The sequence below is a fragment of the Pelecanus crispus genome, chromosome 12 (assembly GCF_030463565.1).
Source record: "Pelecanus crispus isolate bPelCri1 chromosome 12, bPelCri1.pri, whole genome shotgun sequence".
NCBI classification, from domain to species: Eukaryota; Metazoa; Chordata; class Aves; order Pelecaniformes; family Pelecanidae; genus Pelecanus; species Pelecanus crispus.
In genome coordinates, this window is record NC_134654.1 from 25953798 (window position 1) to 25977304 (window position 23507).

Below are 23507 nucleotides of genomic sequence, written 5' to 3' on the forward strand. Positions count from 1 at the left end.
TTTATTGTTCCAGTTCTTTAGATTCTACTCATGCATGGGTAAATGTTTAAAATAAAGTTGAGTTTTGATAGTGATAAATTTGCCTTTCATACATGGAATACTAATATAACCTAATTTTAAACACATTCTAAAAATGTGGGTTTCTTAGCCCTTATTGACTCTTACCTAAACTGGTGTGGGCACTCTCCTTTGTTAAGTGTTCATGTCTTGAAGTTGCATTTGTGATGTAGAAAAGAAGAAATCCTTTCGTATTGCTGTTTGAAGGGAAAAGCCAGGAGTTTAGACAAATGCAAGTAATCTTTGGCCACATTGTTACTTTGAACTTTCTTTGTCATTCTTTAGCTATTTTAGAGTATAATAAAAATCCCTCAGCTATCTTATTTATTTTATTAACAGCTGTCAATAAACTTCTACATGTTGTTGCAAACTTAGTACACTTCATAAATAGAACATCCTTCCCTTTAGTCATGTCTCAAAAAATAATTAAATATTGTGAAATAGATGTAGTGTCAGGAGAAGAAGCTTTCTGGATAACGGAATTAAACTTGCTCTCTTTTTCTTTTTCTTTTTTTCCTCTTGTTCAAGCTTTTTAGATTGTAGACAAACACAATTTTTGGATATAAAATTTAAGTTGCGTAAAGGAACAACAATGAATTCAACCACTGCATATTCTTACCTGACCTGCCTATATATGTATTTTTCATGATGCTTCTGATACAGTTTCATTTGTCACTGAACTGTAGCCAGTTTTAGGTGTGACAAGGCAACTCTTTTAAACATCCCAGGAAATTCAGCACTTCATTTTAGGTAGGAAGCATACAAAGAGATTGTACCCTGGGGAAATAGCAAAGGGTTTTTTAATCAGGGAGAACATAATTTTTCATCATTGGAATTCAGCCAGGACAAGAGTTAACTCTTTAGCTTTTACTAGAAGTGATGTGGGATCTTCAATACAAAGAACCTGGATGCTCAGGTCTTACCCAGAAGAATTTATCATGGGAAATGTTGTTGCCTAATAAAGGTTTAAGAGGACTTAGACCAAAGAAATTCTGCGGTCAGTGGCTTGCATTACGTTCTCCTTTCTTGGAGAAATTATGTATAACACAGGGTTAAAGTAGATGCAAGCACAGAGAATTCTTGGGTGGCTACAGCAACAGTGTATGTTAATGCCTGTTTTGTGTACTTGGCTCACATCTGCCTCTGTCTTTCCAGTCTAGTTAAGCTCAACTGTTTCTGTACAAACCATTTGATTATCTTTTGTTTGGTTTCTTAGTCTGTCTGCTTACTATAAACATACCTACTGTATATGTTGTGGTGTTGGAGGGCAGCAACACTGTAAAAACTTTCCCACAGTGCACTCCAAGTGGTGTTGTGACTTCAAAAAATAAATTCAACTTCCATGCTGACAAACAATCTTCATGTGCTTTAATGTCCTTCCACTAAGACTGCAGAAGCAGCATTAAAGTGAACTTCCCTGCAAATTATGATGTTAGATAAGAATGTCCTTACTCAAATTTCCTGAAGCTACTCAGCAGTTATTTCTGTAGGGAACATGCTGGCTTGCTGGGTTTGTTAGATTAAAGTAAGAACTTAGGGCAAGGTTCAGTTTAGTTGTTTACCATTTCAAAATCTTAAGTGTTCTTAACTCTTTCATGTGTGTTTTTTCCATCCTTGTTTTGAAAACAATCACATTTTGTCTTTGAAGAAGCTTAAGGGGGAATGTGCAACAGGCCTGCTGATCCAAATGTGGGGTGTTTTTTTTCCTGAATCTTAATATATACAACATACCTTCTGACTGTTACTGAACTGTAATAAGCTACAGGCGTGCGTTATTGAAGATCAGCATTCCTTGATAACCATCTTCCAAAGGACAAAATGTGACTTCGGAAAGGGTAGAATGAAAGCATAACATTAATGTTGTCATTGTTGTGGTATTTACTGTGTCAGAAACTTTGGTATAAGTTTCTGGACTATGACAGATACCGAGCCTGTACACTGTTCTCAGCCTGAGGGGTGAAATATAGTTGATGTCCTGAGGATGAGTCTCGTGGAAGTACTTAGTGCTCAAAGTTGTGCTTTTTCTGTGCTGTCCTTGCTTTTGGGGGGAAACCATTTCAGCGTGGTTTACTTCTCCTATCAGTGCTTCACTCATGGCTTGCATTGGTAGCTTTAAAATTGTATACTTCAAAAATGTTTGGTTTTGACCACTTTATATAGAAATAGAAGTAAAAAATACTGAAGTTAAAAATTCTGGCCAATTGACCTAAAATTCAGTTTTGGAATCTGAGTCGTTATGCAGATTTCTGCTATACATTTTTCAATTTAGGAGAATAAGTATATTTTCATAGAAGTAGATTATTTCTGTTAAGTAATGGGGATCTGATCATCCAAAGCCTTCCCAACTCAAGCGCTAGAAGGTGACCATGCCGGTCCTCACAAATTGAAACATGGTTTGTTGTCTGTTTGACTGCCTAATAGAACAGGAGAGTCCAAAATCTTTTCTACAAAGAAATTCAAAATGCCATTTTTGTTAAGAAGTGGTATTTACAAATTAGAGTTCAATTCTAGTGCGAATAAAGATGTCTTTCATGATGACATTTATTTGGTTCATACTCTTAAAAAAGCATGTGATTTACTGTTCTTCTCATGGCAGCCCTTCAGTTTCATACATATGTATTTTGGTTTGTCTTTGACCTTTTGCTTATTATTTTTAAATTTGCATGTTTCTCATAAATACAAGCTTTTTTCTTTTTTGGGCATTCTTTATTGTGATATTCCCTCTTTAATGTGGTGTAATTTTGAGAACAAGAAGTTTTGCAGAAGACCAGCATGAAAAGAATGAATGTTGAGACATTAAATGTTTACAGATCAGTTTAAGTGGATATAATCCACAACAAGTAACAAAGTGGGAACATTTAACTTCAAAGCACATATGGCTGCTGTTACAAAATCAAAAAATGCAAGACTTAGGCCATACAAAGTATTAGAGACACATTTTCCTTCTTTCTCATAAACAAGTAGGATATACCTTAGCTTTTTAGATTGGTTTTGAAATGAAGACTGTAAACAGCTTAATTGCACGGTCAGATAAAATATTTGAATTAATTGTAAATATTTACAATAATTTTTAGCTTTAAAAAAGCAAAAGTAAAGGGTGATTGTATTCATTTTGCATGAGAGGGAGCGCTTTTGAAAATCCTTAAGCCTTTGAAATTTGGTTCTGCAGCCTTAGCCTTCTCAAAATTCCACCAGGTACTGGTGAAAGCTTTCAGTGTTACCTGCTGCTCAGTCTTCTGGGGAGCCAAATCAGGGGTCTGCCTTGACCTTTCGGCAAGCCGCCTTCAGTCCTGGCTATCTGTACAGGTGATGCTTAGGCGTGTGGGATGGATGGGGAAGTAGCTGAGATGAGCTAGAAGGAAGAGTATAATACTAGTAAAATGAGAGAATTTTAGATAGAAAATACTATTGCAGGTACAAATGTGTAGGACAAAGAAAATCCTGCTAAATTTTTTTGGTTTAGAATTTCTGTACTTTTTATTTCCATTTCTTTTGATTCCCCACCACTATCTGTCTTCTGTGGTTAATGCCCTGTGATGTTCTCACTCCTATATTCCTCTCTTCACCAATGTCCTCTTCTGTGTCCAAAATTTTTTGCAGTAGGTGCATACGGGATTCTTTTATTCACTAATGTCTATCCGTGTTTTTTGCATGCCAATCATTGTGGCATATTTAAAAAAAAAGACAACCAAAAGCCCCTGAAATAAAACCAACCCAGGATGCTTTATATGAAAGAAAATTTAATGTATCTATTTTAGTAAGCTCATTGACAATAAAGAGAAATAGGTTATTTATTAAATTCTTGTTTCTATATACTTTCAGCTACGACATTAAAATATTAGATAATACTATTAATTGAAATTGAATGTATGTGTTAAACCTGCTAATATCTACAACTACTTCTGGGTGAAACATGACGACTCTTCAACAGCATATAGAAATCCTACATAACCTTTTAGGACAGGAAATGAATAATACTGTATCAAATTGAAATTTCAGAGGGATTAAGCCTCTTCTTCACTGATAAATTCAACACACAAATTTCTTTAATAATACTGGAGAAAGTGCAAGCATTTGATATACTTGCCATGCCTCATAGATCAATTTAATCTTTTCGGGGGGGAAAAAAAAAATCTAAATGTTATGTGTATTGCAATCACATTCATATTCCAAATCTTGCTGCCACATTTTACAAGATTATACCCTTGAAATCGTTTCTTGGGTGTTATGTATTCTGTGTGATGTGATGTTTGAGCCTCGTTGTCTGAGAAAATTAAAAAGATATAGCTGTCTGATAGAGGAAGTGGGTTGCAAACAATGTTTTGTATTCAGTTCTTAAAAATAGTGATTGAAAGAGCTGCTTTAATTATATAGTACTGTTAATGAATTGTTTCCTTATGTTTTGTCTCTATGAGTTGCATATGTGGATATAGTTTCAAGGCACTTAACTGTAGTTTTTTGAAAACGCTAGATTAAGATAATTGTAATCTGTAAATTTATTCTAGCTTTACACTGATTTAAATGAAAGTTTATCCAATAAAGTTGGAAATCTTTTGTATAAGCTATGTATTTAGCTGCTGAAGTCTTTTAAAACATGCACCGAAAGAATTTATACAACCACAAGGATTTGGGGGGGAAAAATGTGCAATTTTTCATCCATTTGCATTAGGAAACACTACAATTTTAAAACTTATTGAGTAGGTCATGTCCAACAAAATGATCTCTTATGAAGACTTTCTGTTTCTGTAATTTATAAAAAATGGCAGTATGTTATTGGACCTTTGCATTCTGCTGAGTGCTTTTCTTAAGGATCATTGAAATGTTGTAAAGGAGAAAAAATTATGCACAGGAAAATTTACTTGTATGTTACATCTAGGTTACAGCCACGTGTCTAGAGATGGCACTGTTTTGATGATTTGCAGATTAACTAAGCAAATTTTCTAGTGGAAAGCAGTTCTTGAACTGGTGTGTACGTCCAAAGGCATGCTTCGATCTGTTCTATTGTTCTTTTGAGTGACAGAGCTACTGTATACCCTCACAGATACAGATTACCTCTCAAAGTGTGCACATGGAGTTGTCATTGCAAACTTTTTTGAATATTTGGACATATTTGTTACTGTTTGTAAGAAATAATAAGACATTGCTGATATTGATTAATTTTTCTCTAACTTGCTGTTTTTCAGTTAGAAAATCCAAGATATTTGCGGGAAAAACCGATGCCAGTGTCTTTGGTAGGTATTTATATTCCCTTGATGTTTTATAAGGGCAAACAAACGTGCTTAATATTTTTCATTTCTGGTTAGGAATGATTTTACTTGGAGTTACTGCTTTGAACTTATTAAGTTGTTTTGAACTTCTTCTCATTCACTAGATGACACCCAAAATTGGCCTAGGAAAAAGTAGCACTTTTTCTGATGAGCAGGCACTATTTCGAATGCATGAAAAAGAGGTAAGATTCTTTTTGGTCTTTTTAGAACAAGAAAATTGCACCCAAATTAGCATGTTAGGGCATTTTCTTTGCAAATTCGGTATTCACAAAGCAGTTTGTTATAGCAGAAAATCTCATGTAAGAGAATTTTTGCTGAAGTGACAGGGCTTTTCATTAAATACTTAATGCATTTCCCAATTACTTACGGAATAAAAAAGACTTTCTGAACACATTTGCTGTTCTTTTGAAGGAATTTTTAGTGTAGAAGAGTTTGAATTCTAGGAATTTTCCAAACTACCTTTTAACAGAAGCAATGGAACCCTTCATTTAGTGAGGATTTTTGTTTACTTTCTATATACCTTTAAAAAGCCACAGATCTAGACCTTATTTCTTTTAGGACCTGCATTATTGCTATATGTGCCCCATCTAGCTCCAATCCTCTTTTACTCATATGGTTTTTTGTATTAATTCTTTTGAAAACTGTTAATTGGCGAGATTACTGTCAAAGCTTGCCTATCTAATTCTCTCATGCCATATTACTTCTTTTTGAACAGGTACAAAGGTAAAGTTTTGTGGTCATTTTTTACCTTTTTCATAGTTGAAGGAAGTTGTATGCCTATGGTATTTTTGTCATAAACTACTCAGTTTATTTAAAGCATCAGTCATGAGATAAAATTAAAATATACTATGTTTAGCACATAGATATTTCAGATTCTTCTGAAACCATGTAAACATTACATTTTTTTTTTTTTTGAAAGTCAGTAAATCAATGGTCTGGTGGACCAGACTTCAGGAAGGGAAATCCAACATATATTAGGAAAACGATAAAAAAACCCCAAACAAACTGAACACACTTCTCTCTTTGCCCTTCAAATTTCTGTTTTCAGCCATATGCTCTTGGAAAATTGAGGCATATGTACACAGTCCCCTAGCTACCCACAAGTACTTAGACCTACACAGGCCTTCAAATACGTACAAGATGGAAAGGAAAGGGCATCATGTGCAAACCATGAAATTGTCCGTCCTTTTCCATGGTATGTTGTAAGGACACTTATGAATTAGAACTGTCCTAAAGTTACTTTCAAGGACACTTCAGAAGACGTCTGTAACTGAGATACAGAGGAGGGTAAATTTAGTTTGCAGATGCTGCTGCTGTTAATAAAGTAATGGGTATGAAAGTCTGCTTTATGTTGATAGCTGGCAGTCTAATTTGATGCTTAAACAAGCAGCCTGATAGGGCAGTTGCACAATACATATGCCTTTCACTTCCTCTGCTCTGGTCTAATATTGACTGTTCTTTTGTATTGACAATATTCAAGCCACCGTTGCCTCAGGATGAGGCAAGGCAAGGTTTCATAAGATGTGAAAATAGACCAAAAAATAAATAAATTGAAAGCACAATGTTGTAATTTAAATATTATTCTCAAATTAAATAAACAGGAATGCATGCCAAGTAGCTACATAAAATAGTAAGTGAATACTTAGCTAGTTCAGTGGAAAAATCCTCTGAACCACACAGTAAAAATCCAGTACTTTTTGCTAATGGTACTCAACTGTGGGCTAGTTTAAACTGGAAAGGTTATAGACAGTATTTCACAATCACCATGTGTGTGCTATTAAGTACAAAACTTAAATGTGTTTTCATCTTATTTTGTTTGTGAAGCTCATTTAAGAGTAAAGCCTTTTCATTTATAGAATATAAATGTATTAACAGAAAAATAGTGCTGTACAAAAGAGTTTTGGTAAACCTTTAACTGTTTTCAACCTCTTTGTAGTAGAATGGGAGAACATAAAATAGGATAACTGTGGTTTTTTGCTTTTAACCTTTAGACCTTTGTTCATAAACCATTCCTGCACCTGTTTTGACTCTGTAATGCTAAACACATGGCCATTTTCAATGATAACCACATCACAGATTTATGAAAATGTGAACATCATCAGGCAGTGGTTTTTAGTCATATTTTCCCCAAATACTTCTGACATGGATTAAACCATTTGGGAAACTGTCATTACCGAAAAATCATGGGTTCAAACAAGGAAGATGCAACAAAACAGGAATATATCAGTTTTCAGCAGTACAGCAAAAAAGAACAGATGGTATGACTGGCTTATCTTGATAAATAGGAAAAAAACCTCCCTTTGAACTTCACCTTTGGTCATCCCGAGTGCCACCCAATACTCCATGGAGCAGAGGAGGCAGGAAAGAAAAAGTTCCTATTCGTGATTTTTCAGAAAACCAGAACTAATACCATTCTAAGATATGGGTTTGAAAGTCTTCTGGAATGAAAAAACAAATTTAGCTATGTCAATAAAATCTGATGTGGTGTTAACCTTTCTCAAACAGCTATCTCAAACAGGTTTATCTGATGTATCCTTTAAAGAAGTTTTGGGTTTTCTTTAAAGGAGTTGTGTTTCTTAATTTTTCGTTTTGTCAGTCCTAATACTTCTTTTTTTTTTTTTTCATTTTTCCTAATTTCTGTCCGTTTTATTTCTGTAAGCAAAGATACTTATTTCTTTAGACTCAGCAAATGAAACCTAAACAAATTTGAGGCAAGAATATTGGAAATAATTCTCTCTTTTTATTCTTTGAAATTGAAGGTTATAATTAACATCAGGAGTAAATTTGTACTGAGCTGTATACCAACTCTGAAATTTTTTTTTTTTTAGGCAAACTGGCAAGGTCGATGCTTTGTGCAATAACTGTATTATGAAGCTTCATCTATCTGGGTTAACTGAGAACATCAAGTGTTTCCAGTGTTTTTGTTGACTTCATCACTGTGCTCTTGTCACTTTTCTGTTTAGATTTTTGGAAATCCAGTGACAAAGTCTTCGGACACTGGAGCATGGGTGCTTTTCCAGCTTCTTGTATACTAAAGCAGTCTGGCAGATGTGTGTCTCCTACAATCAGCTGGGGTAGTAGTTAGTGCAGTGCAGCTGGAGGGAGGAGAAGTTCTGGGGAAGGCAACGGGTGAATTTTCAAGAGGATACAGAATACCTGCAGGATAATTTCCACCAATTTGTCATGTGGAATGAGGACTGAGGAACAGAGAGTACGTGCCCAGGGAAAAGGAGAGATGAGCTCGGTAGTGAAAGATAACGTAGAGTGTAGAGAATGGGAAAAATACGTCTTTTTCCCCTGAAAATGCATTTTCATGGATTGAGGACTAAAAGTAAGATGAAAAGGAAGAGAGGGGTTTTTTTTATGTATTCAAGAGTTGTATCTTTAAGATGCAGCCTTTTAAAAAAAGCTGTTTAGAACCTTTATCTTTGTAATTGTTATTTAGGTTTTTCTCTTTTTTTTTTTTTTTTTTTTAATGAGCACTCCCATTTGTTGCATGACACAAACTTTGTTTATAGAGATCATCAAGCCATGTATATAGTTTTACTGCACCAAAAGTGTTGAGACCTAGTGATAAGTTTATGTTAAGATAAAATCAGCATGCTGCAGCGATGATGTTATAGTTAAGTCTTGGTCTGGCTGAAACTGTTCTGAATTTAAGGTGTTGAAAGCAACATATTTACTGTGCTTCTCACTTAATCTGGCAAGAGATTATAACTTGCAATGGAGAGAGTTGCATAAGGGCTGTGATACTGATTTTCCCCAAGAGGGACCATACATAGAATGTAGAGGAAAGAATGCAGGGAGGAAAGAAAGTTGTAGAACTTGGGAGGGAGAGTGAATAACACTTGCTGGTGTTATCATAGAAAAGAGGTGGGGTTTTAGGGGGGGGAAGAACACTTGAAGATAAAAATATGTGTCCCTGCAATTAGAAGGAGATGGTGATCAGTGAGCATTGTCCTTTTGGTTTAGAGTTCCTCCTCTTAATTGCTCTGTTCTATGGCAAAGTATTTAAATACATGAATTCAGAGTTTAATGCATGCCAAATTAAAAGCAATAAATAAAACTAATATGGAGACAGTATCCTAAAAGAAGGACTCTTGTACTTAAACTGAGCTTTTATCAATGTGAAATTAACATTACTGTGCTTTCAGCTACATCATGGATTTGATATTTTTTCCTCATTGAAAACAGATATTTTGTTCATATCTTCCAAGAATAGTAACAAAATATATCACTATTGTTCTCTTGTATATTATAATGAAATAAAAGTGTTCGTGCGCTCATGTGTATGTATGTCTCTAGAGTTTAAACCTCCTTGGTAGATGGGTATAGATACATATGTGCATGGAGTTAGGAGAGCTGAGTACAGCTAAGGGAGCCTACCTAGGCATGTAATGGGGCTGGTGACCCTGTTTACGCTTTTTAAGCTCAGAGGTATTTACTAATAATAGGAGGCGAGTGTTTCTGATGGACTTCCTGACAGCATTTGAGTTGCAAAGGCTTCTGTAGGTGGACCCAAAACTTGAATCTTGCAATAACTGGAGCTTTGTGTGTTGGTTTTTTTTTTTTTCTTCTGATCTCTCTGTTCTTTACTTCCACTTCTCTTCCTTTACTGTTGCCCTTCTTCTGCCATCCTGTTCATCCAGAACAATCCAAGTCATACTTCTCATAAACTTCTTGCTGTTTTCCAATGGGTAAAAATTGTTTAGCTTTTTAATTTTGATGAATATTCTTGTTAGAATGTAGGAATGCATGTTGAATTCTGTTCACACAAGTGTGGCCCATGAGACTGGGCAAGAAAATGCAAAAAGGCAGAGAAGACAGAATTATTGCTTTCATCTTGATTTTCAATTTTCCGTAACTTTTTTCTTATGACAACTTGATTCTGAAAATACTGTCTTACTCCCCTTAAAAATATTCAAAGCAGTGTGTATTGTGACTTTGAATATTCTCTGGTTCCTTTGAATTTTCTCCTTTTATCCAGAAATCTGATGTCTATTTTGAATGCAGTGTCTGATTGATATTGAGAATTCAGTTGTAAACTGATTCGCACTGCCAAGTAATCATTCTGAATAGTAATCTGTTAGTTCATGTTTAAAAACGCAGCAATCTTGACTTCTGTTAACGTGATTCCTGGCTGATTAATGTCCTGTTCCTAAGAACATATGCAAGTTGTCCATTGTCTTCTGTGTGAGGAAATCGCATCCTGGCTTGCTTTGATAACTCTTCAGAATGTAATGCAATAAAACCCAAACCTTATTTTATTGCTAGGCTGGTGTGAGACATACAGCGTATGTCAGGTTGAGACATGTTTTCATAAACGGATTTGTGATTTATAATTCCTGATACTAATTGGTCTGGTCATGGAGATATATACGTACATGTACAGTTATTTATTTTTTTGCAATAGTTTGTGAACTGTGTCTTTAATTATTGCACATATGTGCTGGAGACACTGAGAAAGATCAAAGAGGTAGGTTAGCAATTCAAACTAGTGTTTTAACCAGTAGAATGTCCAGATGGTTGCCAAGCAGCTGGGAATTAATCTTTTGCTGCATGATTAATCTCTACCTCCAAGTGTCTCTCTCCTTTTTTTTTAAAAAAAAAAAAAAAAAAAAAAGTTTGATTTTTTTTTTTTTTTTAACATGTGTAAGTCCTGGTTTTTAAGGGAGAAAAGACATTGACTAGAAAAAGTAGGTGCTATACACTGTTATAGCTACATGTTGCACTTGGGAAATAAGGGTAGGAGTACGGTTTTAATGATTGTTTTAGGAGATCCTGGAATGAGTGTAAAAAGTTCAGTAGCTGCTGAAATACAACATATTAAAAAAAAAAAAAGGAATAATACTGGGGAGAAAAAGTAAGTGTTGTTGACTCAGTGTATACAGACTCATTTACTTCACTGGGCTCGGCACTATGCAGAATTATATGAAGTGTCCAAGTAGTATGTACTATTCTGTTATACTCAGATTTTACTATCTCCCTGTGAAATCAGTATGATTTCTCCATGTTCACAAGGTTCAACTGGGTTCAATTTTCAGTGCTGGCAATTGAAGATACAGTTTGTTGCATTTTTGAGCTGTCTTCTATGAAATTGCATCTAAGAAGTTATTACCGTGTATAAGCTTTCACAATTTCTAAACATATTTTGAACATTTTTGGTACTTACTGATGTCGGAGTCTCTACTATTAGTGGCAGACATATTTGTTACGTATGGAAGCAGGACACTTGCCACTCCAAATAAAGTTGTTAAGTAATACGATGTGCTGTAGTGCTAATATGCATGTTATGTTTATTAGCTGTATAAAACATCCTTTAGAGGGAAAATACCATTTCAAGTTATTACAGTTGTTGGGATACAAAGCTGTACGCTTTTCTCCCTATTCCTACCACCCCCAACTTGGAAATCTATGAAAAATACATTGTTCTCTCTTGAAAGAGGCTAATGATATTTACATATGAATAAGAACAATTGTCCCTTCAGTTATTTTTCTGTGTACAGCAAATGCGTATTAATTTAAAATTTAATTTATCATTTAAAAAGTCAGACTTTTCTCGACGGGGGAAAGCTGGTATGATTTGATTTAGGACAAAGCCTTTCATTTTTAGTGGCTATAAAAATGGGGTGATGTCATATTAATTTTTTACTTAAGTGAATATCTAGTTTCTCTTCAAAGAGCAGTTTTAAAGAGTAAAGATACAAACAAGGTTAGATATGTGGAGAGAAGTATAAATATTTGTTAGGTCAAATAATATAGTCCAGATCATAAACATAGACTTTTGTGGAGGGACCTTTGAATCTGGGCAAAATGCCATGTTTATAAAGAGTCTTTTTATATTCTAATTTCTGGCTTGCATGTTTCACTGGTTTGATACTGCTTTTCTTTCAGTCTCTCTCTGGTTTGTCCAGACTGTAAGCTCTTTGCGACAGAGACTTTACAAGACATTTAGTTCACCTTAGGCATTGCATGGGATAAAAATATTGATGTATAATTTTTTTTTTTTTAAATTTCTGTGTTACACTCAGAGGACGAGCGCAAACATCAGGAAAAAAGCCCAGCATTAATGTGAATCCCAGATGGAAAACCTGCTTTTATTTTGTGTAACGTTCCACTAGGAAAAATATTATTTATGACTTCCTTTAATTTATAGGATTTGTTCTTAAAGTCTGATAGAACTTTGGAAACTTGAATCAAGTAAAACCAGCCAGGTGGCAAAAATACACACCGCCATCACTTACCCCCGCTGCCCCTCCCAGGACATTTTTGGGAAATGTCTGCATCTGAAACAGTGAGAAACAATGACCCTTGATATTTAAAAGAATCTCCTTGGCATATCATAAAAATTCCCCAAATAGTCCTTCTGTATTGTACAGAATCCCATTATCAAGGGAACCAAGCTGAACCTCAGGGAGGTGCAGCAGGTACTGCTTCTGTACCTGGAACTCCTCTTGAAATCTTAACCTGCGAAGAAAAGCAAACTTCTCAACAATGCATTTTATGGGTTTTTTTTCTCAACAAAACGTTCATCCTTATATCTTGCTTATTTGTTTGTAAGGAGTTTTGGTAGGGCTGTGTGCTTGTCTGTGGACTTACATTGCTTTACACTGGCACAGCTTAAACGTTCTCCTGGTTTTAGCCTTCCTGGAATTTTATGGTGGACTGTTAGACGCAAGGGCATCCACATCAGCCCTGTCTTGTGTTTTGTTCAACTCTTGAGACTTTTTCACCTGTTATCCCTCAGAAAGGTTTATTCTAAGTAGTTTAAGTGAACAAGACAGGCTTGAGGGTCTTATTTAACTCTTCCAGAAAATAACTTTTCCTCTTGTCTGTCTTTTAGACTTTGAGTAAAGATCACGAAACTCTCCTGTACAACATGCTCCTTGAATACTGTCTGCACTTACAAGGAAATAAAATCTGTTTGTGCCTTTAAGACCTGAGGTCATATTTGATACTTTGGCTGTGATAAACACATTTGACTTTGTCATAGACCTGGAACATCAGTGCGTCTTCTCTCCTAATGTACTTTGCTTGCTTTAGTTGTGAAGATTTTCTAGCTCTTGGCTGTCATGGGAAGGGAATATGATCACCACATTCATCGATGTGTGAACGACGAGGTGTATTTCTCTATGCATCTTACACCTTTTTAGCCTTCCCGCTTTCTTTTCATACTATGAAGCATTTCTCTTTGACGTTAAAACCACTTAAAGAGTAGATATTGATCTTCAGAATTATTTGAGCAAGTGGGTAAGAAGCTGCTTATTGAATATAAAAGGTGATATTAAGTTATATATCATGTGACAAGTGTGCTGGTTACAGACATCTGAATGCAATGAAGTTGGAAATGAGCAGTGTTTTTTCCACATACTCCAAACTCAGTGCAAGTTTTTCAGCAGTTCCATTTTGAAAATGGAAGATTAGTTCCAATATGATTAAACTTTATATTTACTGCAGAAATTTCTGTTCCAATAAATTGCTATAAAGTATGAATTTATTTCCTTTTTTTCTGATTTTCTGTTAGATATTTAGCTAGTTATTCTGCCTCTTAAATTGCTCTAAATGTTAAAAGTATTAATACACCTGAAAGCTAATCTTAACAATTTTTGAGGGTACAATATAAAATATGGAAATAACACAATGAAAGAAGATAGCTCATTAATTATGATGCAAGATACGCTATTCCAAATTAATTTGTCTGAAGTCAGCATGTCTTTATGTATAATAAATCTCAAATGTTTTGCAACTACAGTATCTCCTGCCTTGGCCTGCCTATATAGTTTAAAACACTGTATAAATTATCAGTATTTATTTTCTTAACCCTGGATGCAAAAATTGAGTAAACATGATTCAGCAGAAAGTTCTAGTTGTTTGTTGGTTTGGGGTTTTGTTTTGTTTTTTAAGAAACCTTTTTCTTCTATGGAAATATCAAAGCTTTGTATTGTGCACTGATTTCTTTTAGCAGCTGCATAACACCAAGACAAGTAAGTTTTGTCGTATATTGTAAGATACACAAGTCATTGTTCTAGATTGTTAGTTCTTACTTTGAAGTTCTCATTTATTGTTTACATCCTTCTCCCCCTTCCTCGTTTCCTCCCTCCCCCATATATTCATAGACTTGGAAAAAAATCTGGCAAGCAAACAAGTACTGTTTTGTCAAATATATAAAAAAAAAAAAAATCTCTGATGAATGTTAAAACTTCAAGATGCCACCTCTGGCCTAAAGGTGATCCCTGTAATGAAGGCAAGTGAACAGTGATCAGTAGTTCAAAGCTACCTCTGATTAATTTTGTTGGTCTACTTATCGATTTACTTTAAATCGGGTATTGAAATATTCCTACAATTTTTTTTTTAAAGGGTGACAAGATGAATGTTTGTCTTCTGTCATGAGGAAAAACGGGGAGATGACCTTTATTTTGCCAAAGATTTATGATAGTTGCAGATTAGACTATAGGTTTTGGTTTGACATTTATTGTTTAAATTTTCATAGCACCTAACCTGTGCTGTGAAAATATAGGACACTGATAACGATGAAAACCCATTCTCAGGTAACTGTTTGCTGGTTTTGGTGGTGTTTTGGCTTTTTTTTTTTTTTTTTAATTAGGAAGAAAGTGTGACTAGGCACATAAAAGCAGTTCTATTGATACCACCCTCCATGGCTTTAAATAACAGGGACAGCACAGATGTTTGACATCAGTAATGTTTACATGGCCTTAGGGTTTAATTGCCTCATACTCTTTGTAAGGAGAATAAACAATGACAGAAATCCAAAGGAATGATGTTCAGGCAACAGCAATGGCTGCATTTCATACATAGTTGCAAACTTCTCAGCCATAGCTAAGTATCTACACTTCTTTTTTTTTTTCTTTTTTGTCTGAATGGTAACATGCCAAAAATTTCATGTTGTCTGCTGCCTCTTAACTGGTAATAAAAGATATTAAAACTGATGAGCATGAGCGCAATTGGTTCTAGCGAGGTGAATGACTTTTCTAAGTTGTTTTTATCTATTTTCTCTAAAACTTATGAAGGTGTTTGATACTGTTGTAGGTTATTTTGTTTCTCAGTATGTGTTCAATAAATACAGCAAAGCTGAAGTGCAAAGGGCACTTTATAGAAGAGTAGCACATAAAGTCACAAAGCGCTATTCCACAGCAAATTGAGACTAACTTAGCAAATGAGGTTCGACATTTGGTAACTACAGATATGTGGTTGACTCAGTTTGGTATGGTTTTAATTTGAAAGATACTGCTTTATTGAAATTAGTATTTAATAACATGTTTAAACTTTGAAATGGAAGGGGAGAAGTTTCACTCCCAGTTGGGAAGTGATGAGTCCATTTGCTTCAACCTCAGCCTTAATGAGATCACTTTTTAAAATGTGTTTACATGACTCAATTTTTTTTAATCTACATATGTGGTGGGATTGGAAGGCCCCCTTACACAAAGGGTGGGTCAAAAAGCAGATTTAGAAATGAAATCAGTAATCCAAGCTTTGCTGTAGGACGCTGTTTTGTTGTCCTTATGCTTTCTGGCTTTTCCAGCAGTTTTCCACAGAAGCAATTATAAGTGTAGGATTTCTAAACCAATATATCTTTGCTTTTACAGCAAATGCTCAAATTAACACTTCCAGAAGTTGTGATGAAGATACATGTGTGTCTTGGAACTACGGACGTTATAAAATTTAAATGTCGTGGGCAATTTTTTAATTTTATTTTTTACCAGTTACTCATTACAAATACAGCTTTCCTCTTAAAACTAGCCAAAAATTCCATGTGCGCATCAACTATTGAATTTCAAACACTTTAATATGGGGCTCCTCACACTTATTTATAGTAGGTCGTGAAGGGACAAAAATTGTGTAAGTTGTGGATGAAGCAGACAGGGCAGGAAAATGTGTGGGGTGCCGAAACTTGTTTCTAGAAGTTGAGGACCTTGAGTGCTTTTGAAGCTATCGCCTTTTCAGCCCTCAATTGATGAGGAGCTGGTCTTTGGGATTTCTCAAGTCAGAGAGGTTTGGGGGTTTTTTGGGTTGGCTTGGGTTTGGTTTTTTTTTTAATATTCAAAGAAAAAGTAATCTGTTATTAGTGTTTGCCTTCATTGAGAGCTGACTTCTGCATCTTGCACACATTTTTCGCATGTGTTGTTTGGCTGCAAGTAGCTCTCCTTTTTGGAAAGTAGTCCAAAGTCTGTGAAATTTTAAGGGACACCTGTTCTACTACTGGAAGTAGTGCAATGAATTGATGAACTAGAATTGATGAGAACTAGTGCAAGTGCAAGAATGGTGTTAAGTGGAAGATTAATGACAAGAAGTGGGAGCCGACTTCCAAGTACAGGGATTTCTGCTGTCAACCTGTGGGAAAACAGCCATGTGGCTGTGAACAGTCGCCATCACGTGAAAATTTATGTCCATATTTAATACAAGACAAATTTTAGACTTTGTTTTATTTGTATGTTCTTTCAACATAGAGCATAGTAAAATGTAGACCATAACTCAGCTGATGCAAACTGCCAAGGATTAATTTACATCAGCCAAGACATTCTCACTTTATTAATGAGTTTTAAATGTAATGTGTTTGTGCAGATTTAATAGCCATGTGAGTGCAATAGCTATACATCAGTAATTCATAAGCTTTTAATGTAATTCAAGTAGATTGGAATCTCTTTCATGTTTAGTTTCTAGTGTTTGTGTTTTTACAAGACCTTCATATTTATTTATGGAATGTTCACAAACTGTCTGTCTGGAAGTGGATTACTGTGCTCTTTTTTTGAAATCAACACTTATTTATCACCTGGTACTAAGATTTTCTTCTATAATGTCACTTTGTTGGAGGGATATATGCATATATTTCTTTTCATATATACATATGCGTATATTTAATGAATAGAACATGCATTTTTTATCATGATGCTTATTTTTGGATGATAAAAGAGATGGCTGACAGCTGAGAATACTATCTGTTTTCTTTGGATTAATTGTCAATCTAACTTTTTCCCCCCGTAATTTGCGTAAGACTATGTACCTATTTAGTCTTGGGAGATAGGTAGCGTCTTTATATGTGGTGTAATAAGCAGGCATATACTTTGGGTATCAGTGGTTGTGGAGTCTGGATATCGAAAGAATTTGCTGCTCTTGCTTCTTCTGTTTTCAGTTCTTGAGGAGTCTTTGATATTTACTGCCCAGTTTTTTGCATTTTTGAATTGACTTGGATATTTGTAGCTCACGTTTCCGAGTCACGATAACGTAGTGACGTTTTCAAGTCACAATAAACAGAAATATGTAACACAAAGTAATCATATAAAAGAAATTAATAATTTGCAGTGTGTTTATTGTTTGTATACGTTAGATAAGGATTAATGCTTGAATGACTACTTTTGGTAAGTCAAAGGAATAAAAATAAAGGCAGAATGAATAATGCTTGTTGGTTCCTTTTGAGTTTGTCAGTTGAGAGTATTAGAAGCCAGGTTCTTAGCTGAGCGAAACAGAAATTTAGGAACTGAAAATAGCTGGATGGTGATGGGAGTCCAGTGTCCAGCTCCAAGGCGGGTGGACCTCAGCACCATGGGCTCTTAGGACATCCAAAAGACAAATACAAGTTTTCCTGTTGGCAACAGACTGCTTAAAGACGTCTTCTGGTGAGATGTTGGTGCTCACACTCCAGTGATTTTGGTCTGCCCTTCCTAAAGTGAGGGGGGCCGTTGGCATCTGTCACTCTAGGGAAGCTTTTCTGTCCACTTTGCTTTCTGAGCAGAAGAAGCAATTAAATGTGGAAGTGGAATAGCCCAAAACTGAACTCGAGGTGTCACTTTTGCCTTTTAGAAAACTCTAAAAAACACAAAATACCTATCATATTTGCAGAGTCCTGAAGACAGTCTTTAATGGCGTAGTGAAAATATGCAAGAGATTTAAAAATACTTTAAAGATGAAAACTTAGACTGTAAGTAAGAAGTGGCAATGTGTTATTGTGTCGGAGGGGTTCAAGTACGCTACTTTGAACAAACACAAGCAAAAGCAGGAAATGTATTTTAGCAATCAAATTCAGCAGTAATATCCTTAATCCCATTATAAGTAACCTGAAAAGGAAACGTGTTTATAATGTGAAATCTATGAATAATAGAAAACAAACAAAAATAAACACGCATCTGGGCTAAAGGACATTCTTTGTATAAATGTAACACCTGCCTAAAGAATAAAAGCAAGTTTACCGTACTTGGTATATTAACAGAAATATTAAAAGTTTCATTCTTAAGTGTTTATTTAAATAAAGGATGATAGCTTTTTCTGGGCAGTAGCAGTTGTTTTTATTGCCAACTAAAACATCTTAACAAATTCATCTTCTAAATAAATATTTTAGGTTGAGATCTTTTGTCACAGTTTTATCAAATAAATATGAAAATACTGAGAAACTGAGTATACATTTTTCATAGCAATTATTTGTTAGGGACTTCCCATTGCCTTCTCAAAGACATAAATGAATAATTTAAAAGTTATGCAAAGGTCATTAGTGTAATTTATTCTTTAATTATGTTCTGTATCTGTTCTGTTTTGCTTTTAAAGCTGGACATGAAAATGAAAATAGTAGAAGGTAAATTTCATGAAGAAAAACTTAAATTGCAGCAGAAGCATGATACTGACGTTCAAAAGGTAAGAAGTGTTTGTATTTTTTTTTCCCAAAGACCATATATAAAAAAAGAAAAAAAGGAGAGAATCTGATTATAATAATTTGCAGTTGTACTTTTAACTTCTTCACAGTTGCAATTAATGCTCCTTTAAAGTAAGGCTGTAGGTAACAGTTTGCATAAGCTGATAGGAATGCAGAATATTCTATGATAACATAAACTTAGGAAGGGAAAAACACTTGCAGAAAGCAGATGAAAATACAAGGCGATTTGTTTGTTTGTTTGAACAAGACAGGCTATTTTACCAGCCTAACAGCTTCTGTGGATTCGTATGCCGATGAAATCATAAACTCATGATTTTTCTTTTAGAGAGGAAGGGCTCATATAGAAAAACGTGAACAAAAATACTTAAAACAATTAAATTTTTATGGACAAAACGCGAAAAATCACAGTAGGAAAATCTGTGAGTGTATCACATGTTCCTACTAACACAGCAGTTAGTGCTTGTTCTCATGCCTCTGTTTTGACACCGTATCTTAAAGCGTAGGCTGGTCAATAAACAGTTCGTTATTTGCGTTATTGCATTGTTAAAGCTATGTATGGCTTTGAATTCTTCACAGCAATAAAATGGCACCAGATATACTTCCTTTGGGTTAAGCTGGATTTGTCTTTATTGTGTTGCATAACACCACTTTTGGGAAGATTACAAAAAGACTATCAAAACCCATACTGTTACTTTTAATGCTGTGTTCTAAACATGCGGCGTCAAATTCTGTGGGGTCCTAAGTGCTTTCTGGGATCAGAGAGCTTCGGGAACATAATGGGAGTTAAATGCTCAGCGTCAGGATCCTGATGACTTACCCTACTGGAAGCTTTGCGTTACTGAGTACCTCTGTTTTGTTTCTTAAGACTGAGTCACAGGCTTGGAGGAAGTTAGTTGACACAACACTATGACACATCAAAGCCTCCTGAAAGGATGTTAATATTTGGTCAGGTGCATATTTGGCTCATCTGTTCTCAAAGTCTGCAAGCATAACTAGCAAGCGAAGCTGAGAGTCTAAAGGAAACAGCTTTGTGGGAATACGAAATAGTTTAAATGCTTTCTCATCCCTTGAGTTGTCATCCTTTTCGAACTGATGTTAGAATTCCGTCTTTTGAAGTTGTTTAATAACGTTGGATATTTTAGAAAAGGTTCAATGGTGTCATATTAATCTTTAAAGACACAAAACATTTAATGCAGATGGACTAATATTGTTTTAAGATGAAGGCTTCTGTTTGATGAGAGATTTGGGGCACTGTTATAAAATTTCTGTGACTTTAATGTTTATCTTAAACACAAAGTTTAATTTAAACTACTATCTCAAAGTGTGCAAATATTCGAGCATTTTTTTTTCCCAAATCAGCGTGTACGGAAATGTAATTGTAGTTACACCTCGTGTACTTGCTCTATTCCAACCCATTGTTTCTTGGAATACGTGCCAAGAATTGCAATTGGTGAAGTACAAAAGTGTATTGAAGTTCACCAATGGTGTAAGTATTTCTTAAACCTGTTGAGAACTTTAGATCTTTTAAAATAGTATTAGGCAACGTAATTATGGAAAGGGAAACAAATCCTTTCTATTTGCAGTAGTAGCACCATGAAACTTCCAAACTCAACAACAGCAACTCTGGATTTGCCCAAGTTTAAAGGAAAACAAAAAGACCCCCCTAAAACATGAAACTCCTTTTTAATCTACTCTGCTGCCTACATTTTAAGTCAATCGTTTTTTTATGACTGGGCAGTCTTAGCTGTGGAAATTACTTAAATTTATCACTTAGTCCTGCACGACCTTCAAGCGCTTCTTGAAGGCAGCTCCTTTGACAGAGATTGGTGTGTGTTATTTTGTGCACCGGTTGTAGTTTTGGTTTTTTGGACTTTTGTTAAAGTATTGTGAATTTTCCCTACAGATTTTGGATAGAAAGAATGATGAAATAGAGGTATTGAAGTCCCTCTACAAAAACAAACAAAATGAAGCTGAGGAGACGATTAGAAAACTGGAGAAAAAAGGTGAGTTTTATTATTCACAGTTGTTGTTTTCTGCGTGGTGGTATTGTACTGCATCCTTTCTGTGGCTACGGGCTTACGTGTTCCTTCTAGGTGCAGATGTCCCTTTCCTCTTCATTTGCAGGTCTTGACCTAATTTTTCCTCTAGATTTTGAGAGGCTTGTCTGGTTGTCTTTGCTGTCCAGTTTCCAAACCAAATTTTCCAAGAGGCAGTGTGATCTTGGTATATTTAATACTTACAGGTTTTATGAGAGTCACCAAAAAAAGTTTTTTTGATTTTTTCCGAAGTATTTTGACCACTTATTTCAATCTTTTTGGAATCTCTGGCTCAAGGTTAATTTATTTATACATTCAGTACATTTTAATCAAACCACAAGTTATTATTTATTTAGGACTATTGCGGCAAGAGATTTCAAACATGAGTAGTACTCTTGAATATGTCATAAGTCCAAAACTTGGCCTGACTGCGGCTTGTCAGCAGTTTTTGAATGTTATTTTCTTTTAGAATTCCTTGGAGTCCATTTACACTATAGAGTAAACCACAATATAAAATAATACACAAGTTTGGTAACCTACGTACAAAAAAGGAGAGAGTTCCATGTATATTGTTTCCTGCTCCTTGGCAAAGTAAATTGTCCAGCAAGGGATCTGGTGCTTCTGTTGGTGGGCTGGTGGTTGCGCTCAGCTGTAGCGGGTTGTGTTCGAGTCACCTACACTCTTGCCAGATACCGAAAATCATCTTCTGAAAAGTGAATATGTACCTGCTTTGTTTTCCACACAATTTGTCAGAGTATGAATTCTTGATGCAATCGCTTGCTATTTAAGCTGGGGAACTTAATTTCCTTGTATATCTTGGGCGTTCAACCTTCACAAGAACCTTTTCTCCTAAGGATGCATGTAAAATCAGGTTAAAAATGCCTGTTTGCTTGCGGTTACAGAATTTTGTTGATGTATATTTACTGCTTCAGTAAGGAAAACTCACTGTGTAATATTTTGTAAATAAAATAGAGAAGAGACAACACCTAGTAATATTTTAGTGACACAGAATCTAAGTGCTAAATTTTAAAGAAGCATACACATTAAGTATTTTTAAGAGCCAAAAAACATCAGAAAGCCAGGTCAATTGGAAAACTGATGTAATGTGATTACATCTGTTGCCAACACTGAAAAATCCCAAAGGTATCTCTTGAATGGTTGTTTGTTTTCCCATTTTTGACAGTTCAGACCCTTGTTCGTGAGTCACAAGTCGTCAGAGAAGCAAAAGAGAAGCAGATTGGGGAGTTGAAGAAGATGTGTGAGCAAAGCAATGATTCTTTGAACAATGAGTGGGAGAAAAGGGTAATGAACAATACCTGCTTTCTTTGAAAGACTTCTACAGTGTATATCTGGGATAATACGCTTTGTGACTTAAAAAAATATATATATAAGGAATGTGTTACTTTTAGTGATATTTCCTTATGCTGATTTTATTTTTTTCTGAGTAATCTTGCAAGACTCTTTTTGCTGCTGCGTGCACACCCACCCCCGCCCAGCTGGTCACTCTGTTCCTGGGGTGCATCTGGCCCTCTTGGCAAGTCTCTGGATGTGTTAGGGAAGTGTTTATTTCTGGTTGACCTGACATGGAATTTTAATCTCGGTAAACCTGCTGCTACCTGCTGCCACGGTGATTCCTTTGAACTGTTATTTTTGCATTGGGTCATGAATTCTTCAATGTATTTTTATTTATTGTTGGACTCAAGACAGCAGCAAAGCAGAGAGAAAAGCATGTTTATTGCAAGACAGCTTCACCTTTGCCCAGATTATTGTCAGTATTTGTCTTGCTTACCCCTCTCAGGAGAGGGAGGGTCACAAAAAGGGCAAAACCACCTCCTTCCGTAGATGAAGTATGCTGTTTAATTTAATTTTTTTGCAGCTCTGCGTCCGGAAGTGATGTTGGTTTTAATTCTCATCTTGTAAGAGATAAATCATAAATCTTGTCCTTTGTGCTTAAGACTGTGAGGCTTCAGTGTTAGGTGGTTTTTCTTGTTCTAGAGAAGCATTATTCTCAGCCCGAGGTCATCCTGCTTCTTGCAGTTACCTAGCAAGTGCTGTTTCTACAGCTGCAACTGTCCTCAATGATGCCAGTGTGCAAAGAAGGCGGCAGATGAAAATACTACTATTAATTTTAACTTAATGAAATTCTAGAAGTGAAGTTGGAGCATGTATCTTATGGAAAAATGTGGGTAGTGGGAAATATGACAGAAATGTAGTAAAAGTTAACAGTACGATATTTTTATAACTTTATATACTACTTCCTTATGTGTATTTTTTCCTTTGAATAGATGCAGGTTGTTTGAATAGATGTTGCTGACAATAATGCAAATATTACTGTAGTCTATTGTACGGGAAGTAGAGATATTCCCAAATTTTTTGGTTTTATTTGTATCTTATGCACCTGGAGATTAAATATTTATTTATTTATTTATTTCCCCAGATTATTTTTAAAAGAATCTCAAATTCAGCGAATCTTCCGAACACCACAGT

General features: G+C 35.2%; 1 protein-coding gene across 1 annotated transcript in view; it reads left to right on the top strand.

Moving 5' to 3' along the window:
* The window catches only part of CEP112 (centrosomal protein 112), a 182915-nt gene that overhangs the window by 16812 nt on the left and 142596 nt on the right, over positions 1–23507 (top strand). Inside the window, exons 7-11 of the mRNA XM_075719938.1 lie at positions 5241–5288; positions 5429–5506; positions 18879–18965; positions 20888–20987; positions 22204–22322. Coding sequence (XP_075576053.1) covers positions 5241–5288; positions 5429–5506; positions 18879–18965; positions 20888–20987; positions 22204–22322 — 432 coding nt within the window. The remainder of the gene's footprint in view (positions 1–5240; positions 5289–5428; positions 5507–18878; positions 18966–20887; positions 20988–22203; positions 22323–23507) is intronic.